We start from the raw sequence: 11,037 nt of genomic DNA on the forward strand, positions 1-11,037 counted from the left end.
TATAAGTATGTCTGTATATTTATTAAGATGCTTTATTCCATTTTTTATTACCTTATTATATAATAAGATATATGGACTTTACATCAATATTTAAATATTGTTAGTTTTACACTGTAGAATTTTACTCTGAGAAAATCAGGAGAAGAGTCAATATCACTCAAAGAATATATGTCCTGTTTGGAATAAGGGATTAGTGAGTTTTTATTTATATACAGGATAGTTGTGTCATGTAAAGCAAAACTATGACCTTGTTATTGTCTATGTTTAGAGAGACTAAGTATGGTTTAAGTACATGCTTGTTTGCCAAGTTGACAAGCGGTGGAGTAATGATGATTAATGTGTTGACTTAACTAGACTATATGATGCCCAGATAGCTGGCAAACATTATTTCTGGGTATGCCTGTGAGGATGCTCCTGGAAGAGACTACAATTGTTAGACAGAATAACGATCATCCTCACCAATATAGGTGGGTATCAGTGCAACCAATTGAGGCCTTGAATAGAACAAAAAAGACAGAGGAAGGGTGAGTTCACTCCCTGCTTAAGCTAGGACATCCTTCGCTGCCTGCCATCAGACATTGACATCCCAGATTCTAGAGCCTTCGAATTCAGACTATGACCTACACCCTTGGTTCCCCTGGCTCCCAATATTTCAAGTTTGAACTGAATCTATACCACCAGCTTTCTCGGAGCTTGCAGACAGCAAATCACAGGAGTCCTCAGCATACATAATTGCACAAAACAATCCATAATAAATCTCTATTATCTATCTATCTATCTATCTATCTATCTATCTATCTATCTATCTATCATCTATCTATCATCTATCTATCTATCTCTCATCTATCTCCTCTTGGTTCTGTTTTTCTGGACAACTCTGATACACTAGAGTTGTATCAGAATACAACTTGTCTTCTACAACTAATGCAAATTGTCTTCTACAACTAATGGACAGCCTCGAAATATTTTGTTATGCTCTCAAATGCTTTAGGAATTATCAACAAATTGCCTGCCGTCTCCTCAGGGAGAGTCTCAAAAGATTAAAAAATGCATAAATTGTTCTCACTGTGCCATGTGAGAAACACATGAAGGAGTCAAGACAGAGGCTTCATTACAGGTAAAAAAAAAAAAAAATCCAAAAACAAAAAAAAAGATAAGAAGAGGTAAGAATGTTTCTTGTGGTGCCATATGTTACAGATATCTACAATGCTTCAATGACATTGGAAAACTGCCACTTTAATTTGATGACATAACCATAGTAAAGTGTGACAATTTCTGATTCATTTCTCCAGGATTTCTGTTACTCAATAATGCCTAAGCAGAAATAACGGTGCTCCATTTTTTAATATAATTTTTAAGTATTTTACATGGTTTCACAGGCTGAATGCTATAAGCATCTTTGAAACATTATCATGATATTGTTTCTAAAGTATTCATTTTACATAAAATATTCTTCTCTAATTGAGGCCAAAACTTGGAGAAAATAAAGCCCAACTACAAGGAGATAAATATATTTTTAATGAAAGAATGGAGAAACTGCAACTATTTGGTCAGTCATGTTCATGTCCTTCCAAATACTTGTTATTTAGATGCTCTAGGCTCTTAGACCCCTTAACAATAATTTAACACTCAAAGATTGTTTAAATAAATGTGTAGATATGATTGTTTTATCACTTCTTGATGAGACAAAAAGGGGGTTTCTACCTTACATTCGAATGTGAAAAGCATTATTAAAAATTATGAGGCTTTTTGGGTAATCATAGGCACAGAAAAAAACATTTAAAAATATAAGAAAATAAAATTAGGAGACTGCTAAGTACCCAGTTTTAGGGAACAATACAATTTTCAGAAAGTACTTCAATTTCCACTAAGAGTTGACAAAAGCAGATATTATTTCCTCAAAGACTGTAGCTTTAAAAAATGCAATTGATGTTCAACAAAGGCAGCAAAATATGAAAAAAGCAATCTGATTCTTTCCACAGAATTCCAAAGACAGTGAAAGGAAGCTCATTTATATTTCCTTACCTAACAAGAAAACAGGTACTTATCAACGATATTATTTGCCTTTCTAAATTGCCAAACTGTACAAAACAAGCAAACAAAATACAGGATTTATGTTGCTCATCACTGTATTTACTAAAGATACTTACCTAACTTTTCTATCTACTGCCACACATTACCATATATCTAATATGAGAAAGATGTGTTCATTGAGTCAGGGTAGGATAGGAGGAGGTCATAATTTTATTTAAAAAAATAAGTTCAAGTAACATGTAATCATCTTTATATTTAATGTAACACAATGGCGTGTCTTTATTTTTTCATAGCTCACTCTGAGATTGCTGTCACTATAATTTTCATTGTAAACACTATTTTCTTTCTTTTCTTTTTTCAAAAAACATTGGGGCTTACAATTATTTTAACCAATAATAATTATCTTAGGTTATCATGCCCTCCATCTCCTGCTCTAGTATATTTTAAATCTGTGGGTTATTGGGAGATATTTAGATATATATTTATTTGATTATACATATGTTTGTTTGTATTGTGTGCTATACCATATTTCCTAGTTTCTGGGGCTTGCATGTCCAGAAAATTTTTAAATCACAGCCAGAAATCCATGTATATCTCATGTTTAGTGTGTTTATTTTGTCTCTATGTTATTGTGTAACAAAGTGACTTTTAATCATTTCTTTAATCTATAGTATCTTTTTATCCAAAAAGGAGCTTTTACTAATTTTCGTTATACAAAACCAATATGAAGGACCACATTTTCTCCCAATTTGTTCAGATTTCCTCAAACTCCCCTAAGATTTTGTATGATAAAACAAACTTAACGTTCACATTCAAATTAGCATTTCTCAATTATATTGAGAATAAAACTATGGGAAGATTAATGTTTTAATAAAGTTTATATAATTTATTTAAAATATTATTAAATTCATTGTGAAAAATAGGTGAGTAATCCAAAACAATAGCATACCGATTACCCAAGTATAGTCATGAATTGGGGGAGGGGAGAAGAACCACCCTAAGTTGCAAGTATTAAGTATTACATCCTACTTGACCTGTGACTCACCTAGGCATCATTATGGTCCTAACAAAGAAGTTAATTCACACTCAGAATAATGTATGCGTACATATGTTAAAAAAAAAAAAAAAAAAAAAAAAAAAAAAAAAAAAAAAAAACCTCTTTCTAGTAAGGCACTGTCACAATTAAAACAAATAACAAGAAGAAAACTCACAATATACTTGATATTTTAGAACTACTTCTAGGCAGCAAAGACACATTGAATCACTTAATCTTCAGTCATCCTTCCCAACAATTCTGCAATGACATGTTGGTTCTGGACATAAGAACAAACAGTTTTAGATAACTTACACTATTTGCCTAAAATAGCCTTTCAAATATGACATAAATTAAGATAAAGTGTAGAATATATCTATATCCATATATTTCCTGATTTTTTTGCTTTGTATGTACAAGTAATTGCCACTGTAATCTGTTATGCTGCTCTGACTCATATGCCTAATATCTGTCAACTCTATTAAAGTCTCAGCTGTACCACCCGAAGAGATACGGGTATTCACAGGATGATGTTTTGAAGCAGATGGTTTTATACATTTTTGGAATCTGTGACAGAAATTTTTTATATAACTAAAATTTTATTATGTCATAATAGTAATTGTAATCTATAAATATGACCAAACTCTAAAAACATAGTACAATAATTGTTCACATATCAGATATCCACAATATTAACAATGTTTTTAACTTTAAAAATTTTCTTTATATATCTATACAGACATGAATATCTGTCTATATCTCTTTCTCTCTCTCTCATATGATTCTATCTGTTCATCCATAATCTATCTATCTATCATCTATCTATTCATGTATCTCATCAGAGTTTCTCAACCTTAGCACTATTGATATTTGGGGTTGGGTATTGCGATGGACTGATTATTGATTATAGTAGAATGTTTAGCAGCTTATTGGCTTCTAACCTTTAGATGCAACAGTTGCCCACCTCCAAATTGTGATAAATAAAATGTCTCTAGGCATTAGAAAATGTTTTTGGGTGAGTAAAATCAAAAGCAACTGAAAACTGCTGATCTGTCTTATCTCTTTCTTGAATTATTTAAACTTGTTTTTATTTGTGAGAGGTATGTTTTCGAATGTCGCAAATTATGAAATTTAGGTATATCTTATGTTAGCTTTGCATACTAAAAAATTTCTCAGGTGATGATAGAGGAAAGCTATTGACTATGCTGATGTCTCTATCAGAATAGGTTTTCTGATGAACCTGGATGGAACAACACAATCTGACAACGGTGAATGAATTCGTTCTTACGGGAATCACAAATATCGCTGAGCTGCAGGCACCATTATTTGCCTTGTTCCTCATGATCTATGTGATCTCAGTGATGGGCAATTTGGGCATGATCGTCCTCACCAAGTTGGACTCCAGGTTGCAAACCCCTATGTACTTTTTTCTCAGACATCTGGCTTTCACGGATCTTGGTTATTCAACAACTGTGGGACCCAAAATGTTAGTAAATTTTGTTGTGGATAAGAATATAATTTCTTATTATTTTTGTGCAACACAGCTAGCTTTCTTTCTTGTGTTCATTGGTAGTGAACTTTTTATTCTCTCAGCCATGTCCTACGACCGCTATGTGGCCATCTGTAACCCTCTGCTATACACAGTAATCATGTCACGAAGGGTATGTCAGGTGCTGGTGGCAATCCCTTACCTCTACTGCACATTCATTTCTCTTCTAGTCACCATAAAGATTTTTACTCTATCTTTCTGTGGCTACAATGTCATTAGTCATTTCTACTGTGACAGTCTCCCTTTGTTACCTTTGCTCTGCTCAAATACGCATGAAATTGAATTGATAATTCTGATCTTCGCAGCTATCGATTTGATTTCATCTCTTCTGATAGTTCTTTTATCTTACCTGCTCATCCTTGTAGCCATTCTCAGGATGAATTCTGCTGGCAGACAAAAGGCTTTTTCTACCTGTGGAGCCCACCTGACAGTGGTCATAGTGTTCTATGGGACTTTGCTTTTCATGTACGTGCAGCCCAAGTCCAGTCATTCCTTTGACACTGATAAAGTGGCTTCTATATTTTACACCCTGGTTATCCCCATGTTGAATCCCTTGATCTATAGTTTACAAAACAAAGATGTAAAATATGCCCTACGAAGGACATGGAATAACTTATGTAATATTTTTGTTTAAATTTTGTACAATATGATTCCTATAAATTAGGTTATGGGCATGAATTTTTGCTGTGCATACTTCCAGAAGACATAACAAGCATAATCGATTCAACATATATTTACATATGTCTCGTACATAATAGGCTCTTCTAATTGCTGTACATAGATTAATAAACAAAACAGTAGAAATCTTTGCCTTCCTTGATGGATAGATGAATTGTATTCACAATAAGCCCATTTTATATAACAGTAGAATGTGCACCATAGATATAGACAAAGAAAAAAGGGAGACAAGGAAAGCTAGTATGCTGGGTGGCAGTAGGAAACGGTCATTACAGAAGGGAGTTACAAGGATTCTAGTGTTTTTATCTGCTATTGGAATAAAATTTACAGTGTGTATGTTTCTGTATGTTTCTGTTTGTGTGTTTTTGTGTATATAAGCATTTTCCTTCTGTTTTAGCCTTCACACTTTTTGCCTGACATTGCATTTAATACTGGTTGTTTAGATGACATGTGATGATTTTAAGTCTTACAAATGTGCTTGAATAATTACTATTCCGAATATTAGGATCCTACTCTTTCCTTATCAATGCTTTTATTTCCACATATAAGTCTGTTAACTGAATATACTTTGTAGCTCAATAATCGGAAATTCTGATTAGCACCTGATTTTGTTTCAGTTAGCCCATTCTGTTTACATGAGTAGATATATCAATTATGCTTAAGTTTAGAAGACATCCATAGAAATTCTCAGGTTTATTCTTTTTCTCCAGTTGTTCTTGCTTAATAATTGCCTTTTTCACAGATTTTCCCGTTATTTATCTAAAAAAAAGTAATAAACTGTGGTTAAAATTTGTGTTCCAGTTGTTTTTACATCTTTGAGTAGGAGGACCATTCTATGATGAATTAACTTTGTAGTCTCTCACTCAGTTGACAATTCATAATTTCTATCAATATGCACTATATCGAATGCACTATATTTTCATGTACTTCACTGTTTGATTGCATCAGTTGATTTTTCTACTTGTACAAAGCAAATAAAAGTAATAAAATGCACTACACCATACTGTATCTATCTGTTGGCTATTACAGATGTCTTTTGACAGTTACAGACTTTCACCATGCAAGTGAGGTCTGACCTGTATGCAATGATATCGTTATCTTGCCTTTTGAACATGGTTGCTTTCCTTAACTCCATACGTTTTCTTATGTATTTTGATTTCCTTTATTCTTTTTAATAATCCTAAGAATTTATTGGAAGTATCAGAGTCTACAATATTTTCTTGGTTCACAATCATAAAATAAAATCCCATGTGCAGCCAAAGAAACACTAATGAATATATCTCATTGGAATAAATTAAACATTGCAGAGCACACTGTCATGTGAGGATAAATATTATCATATTGTTGCTGTACTGAAAATGAATCTTTAAAATGGTCATAGAAATTACCAGGTAATAATAATATCTCACACTTACTATTATATTATAGAGATTCTACATGTCTCAATCAATTTAGCCATCACAGCAGCTCTGTGAGGTAGGTTCTATTAAAAATTCCATTTTTAAGATGATAAAGTAAAGCCTAGATACAGTAAGTTGTCAGAGATCACCAAGGTAATGAGTAATAGAACCAGGCTTTGTTGTATTTTTTTGTTTGTTTTAAGAGACAGAATCTCCCTTTGTTGGCAAGGTTGGAGTGTAGTGGCATAACCATAGCTCACTGCAGCCTCAAATTCCTGAGCTCAAGGAATCCTCTCACCTCAGCCTCCTAAATAGCTGGGACTACAGCCATAAGCCACCAATGCCCGGCCTATTTTTGTATTTTTCATGGAGACAGAGTTTTGCCATGTTGCCCAGGCTGGTATCAAACTCCTGAGCTCCAAGTGATCTGCCAACCGCAGCCTCCCAAAGTGCTGGGACTCACAGGCATGAGCCACAATGCCTGACTCTATATATATTCTCTTTCTCTTTCTTTCTCTGTCTCTGTCTCTGTCTGTCTGTCTCTCTCTCATTTTTTTAAGACAGGGTCTGGCTCTGTTGCCCAGGCTGGCGTGCAGTGGCATGATTTCGGCTCACTGAAACCTCCGCCTCCTGAGTTCAAGCAATTCTTATGCCTCAGCCTCCCAAGTATCTGGGACTACAGGCATGTGCCACCATGCCCAGATAATTTTGTATTTTTGAAAGAGGCGGGGTTTTGCCACATTAGCCAGCCTGGGCTTGAACTCCCTAGCCTCAAGTGATCGGCCTACCTCAGCCTCCCAAAGTGCTAGGATTAAGGACATGAGCCACTGCACCCAGCCCTATTTTGTCTCTTAATGTCATTTGTGTGCTTCACTGATGTTACCCTGAGATGTGACAGAGCAAAATCTCACTTTGGCAGATTTGGTATTAGAAGAGAAAAAGAGCACAGGGGTCCATTATAGGAAGAATACATGCTGGGGATCCATTGAACCACGTGGTGTTTGTAGTTTATAATATTGAACTTTTTACTTGAAATTTGATGGAAGAACCAATTCCAAGTGTCTTCACCACACATACACACACATATACACATAAACACACGCACACACATATGCAGGGTGAACTATAGGTGGTAACAGATGTGCTAATTAATGTTATTTTAGTAATCATTAAACAATGTATTCATATATAAAATTATCACACTGTGCACCTTAAAAATATATTTTTGTCAATGAAATATTTTCAAATAAGAAAATAAATGAAAGCAGTGAACTATGTGACACATAAAATTAATTTACAAAATACATAATCAAAAAGAAAATTGACTCAGAAATGTAACCTTATCAGTCCATTTTGACATTTTGTAAGAGTGTCTATGCTCAAGTAGAAAGCCATCAAAAAGGAGAGTTTGAGTAGAGTTGTAATAAATTGCAGAGGATGAGGATAGCAGAAATCAGCATTAAGTAGTCAGTAATATGCTGAAGACAAAGAAATAATCAGGCAGATTTTCTTTATTTCTATCCTAATAAGTTCAACCATCTTTGAGAAAGAAAGATTGAGGTTGTTTTCTTAATAGGGGAAAGGACCCTCCTAGGAAAAGATGAGGAAGGACAATGACAATTTGGCAAATCCTTGGACTCCCTGGACACAGAGTAAATCACTATTGAGCTGAACAGGCATGTCACAAGGTAGAGAAGTTTCAGAAGTCATGAAACAAGAGGAACTATATTCTAATTTCCAGTATATGTGATTGACGCATCTTGGAACAATGAGGACCACATCATTCACAATGGCATGTGGTGTTTTCCCCATTTTCCAGTGTGTCATATTTGAGCATATGTTGACATCATGTTTAGTTAATCTTACATTTATAAGTTCCCTGATGAGGATGAAACTATTTGTATATTCTTTAAGTCCCATCTAAAACACTAGGACACATGATATAATATGTGAAATAATAATAACAGGTACTTGTGGCCTGTGGGGGTCAGATTTAGATCTCAAACAAACTGCCTAACATTATGCCCCAGAAAACAACATTTAAAATAAAAAAAAAAATCAATCCTAAAATTATCAGAAGGAAACAAAAAAAGATCAGAACAGAAATAAATACAGTAAAGAATAGAAAAAACATAGAAAAAAATAACAAAAATAAGAGTTGGCATTCTGAAAAAATAAAATTGGCAAACTTTCAGCTTGGCTAACTAAGAGGGAAGAGTAAAATAAAATTATAAGTGAAAGTGGAGCCATTACAACTGATATCTCAGAAATAAAATGGATGAGGGACTATTACGAACAATTATATGTCAATAAATTGAATAATTGAGGAAATGAATAAATTCCTAGCAAAATACAATCTACCAATATTAAATCAGACATAAATAAAAAGCCTGAAAAAAAAACAACATAGAGATTGAAGTAGTGATATGGTTAGGCTCTGTGTCCCCACCCAAATCTCATCTTGAATTGTGATCCCTACATGTCAAGGGAGGAACCTGGGGGGAGGCTATTGGGCCATGGGGGTGGTTTTTTCATCCTGTTTTTATGATAGTGAGTGAGTTCTCAGGAGGTATAAAGGTTTAAATAAAAGTGGGGCATGTCTCCCTGCCCCCAATATCTGTCTTCTGCTGCCTTATTAAAAAAAGGTGCTTGCTTCTCCTTTGCTTTCTACCATGTGTCAGGCCTCTGAGCCCCAGCTAAGCCATCATATCCCCTGTCACCTGCAGGTATAAATCCAGATGGCCTAAAGCAACTGAAAAAACACAAAACAAGTAAAAATAGCCAGTTACTGCCTTAACTGATGATATTCCACCATTGTGATTTGTTTCTGCCCCACCCTGACTAATCAATTAACCTTGTGACATTCCTTCTCCTGGACAGTAAGTCTCTGGAACTCTCCACCGAGCACCTTGTGACTCCCGCCCCTGCCCACAAGAAAACAGCCACCTTTAACTGTAATTTTCCACTACCTACCCAAATCCTATAAAACTTCCCCACACGTATCACCCTTTGCTGACTCCTTTTTCAGACTCAGTCTGCCTGCACCCAAGTGATTAAAAAGCTTTATTGCTCACACAAAGCCTGTTTGGTGGTCTCTTCATATGGATGCACATTACACCATGATTATAAGTTTTCTGAGGCTTCCCCAGCCATATAAAACTGTAAGTCAATTAACTTCTGATTAATTACTCAGTCTCAGGTAATTCTTTAAAGTAGTTTGAAAACAGATTAATACAGAAGATTGGTAGTGAGAGAAGTGGAGCATTGCTATAAGGATACCTGAAAATGTGGAAGCAATTTTGGAACTAAGTAATGGGCAGAGGTTGGAACAGATTGGGCTCAGAAGAAGACAAGACGATGTGGGAAAATCTGGAACTTCCTAGAGACTTGTTGAATGATTTTGACCAAAATGCTGATGGAGATATGGACAATGAGGTCCAGGTTGAGATGGTCTCAGACGGAGATGAGAAACTTATTGGAAAATGGAGTATAGGTCACTCTTGCTATGCTTTAGCAAAGAGACAAGTGGCATTTTACCCCTGCTCTGGAGATCTGTAGAACTTTGAACTTGAGAGAGATAAATTAGTCTATCTGATGGAAGACATTTCTAAGCACCAATGTGTTCAAGATGTGACCAGACATTTTCTAAAAGTGTATGTTTATGTGTATGAAGAAAGAAATGATCTAAAATTTAAAATTATATTTAATAGGGTAGCAGAGCATAAGAGTTTGGAAAATTTGCAGCCTGACCATGCTGTAGAAAAGAAAAACCCATTTTCTGAGGAGAAAGTTAAGCCTGCTGAAGAAATTTGCATAAGTGACTAGGAGCCAAATGTTAATAGCACCGACAATGGGGAAAGTGTCTCCAGGGTATTTTACACATCTTCATGGCAGTCCCTCCCATTACAGGCCCAGAGGCCTAGGAGGGTAAAATCATATCCTGGGCCAGGCCCAGGGCCCCGTCGCTGCTCTGTGCATCCTTGGGACTTGGCACCCTGCATCCCAGTTGCTACAGCTTCAGCCATGGCTAAAAGGTGCCAAGGTGCAGCTCAGGCCATTGCTTCTGAGGAGGCAAATCCCAGGCCTTGATGGCTTCCACCTGGTGTTGGGCCTATGAACCTGGAAAAGCTGCAGGCACTCAATGCCAGTCCATGAAAGCAGCTGCAGGGGCCCTACCCTGCAGAGCCACAGGGCTGGAGCTGCCCCAGGCCTTGGGAGACCACCCCTTGCATCAGCATTCCCAGGATGTGAGATATTGAGTCAAAGTATATTATTTTGGAGCTTTAAGATTTGATGACTTCCCCACTGGATTTCATGCTTGTACGGAGCCCGTAGCCCCTTTG

General features: G+C 35.7%; 1 protein-coding gene across 1 annotated transcript; it reads left to right on the forward strand.

The window, feature by feature from the left end:
* The first annotated feature begins 1,093 nt into the window (after positions 1-1,093).
* On the forward strand, positions 1,094-6,630 carry LOC116468161 (olfactory receptor 8K3). The gene is made up of 3 exons (XM_058439891.1): positions 1,094-1,117; positions 1,983-2,040; positions 4,289-6,630. The coding sequence occupies exon 3, from the start codon at positions 4,312-4,314 to the stop codon at positions 5,248-5,250; it is 939 nt and encodes a 312-aa protein (XP_058295874.1). The 5' UTR covers positions 1,094-1,117; positions 1,983-2,040; positions 4,289-4,311; the 3' UTR covers positions 5,251-6,630.
* Positions 6,631-11,037: the final 4,407 nt, after the last annotated feature.

Source organism: Hylobates moloch, unplaced genomic scaffold (genome assembly GCF_009828535.3).
Source record: "Hylobates moloch isolate HMO894 unplaced genomic scaffold, HMol_V3 SCAFFOLD_5, whole genome shotgun sequence".
NCBI lineage: Eukaryota > Metazoa > Chordata > Mammalia > Primates > Hylobatidae > Hylobates > Hylobates moloch.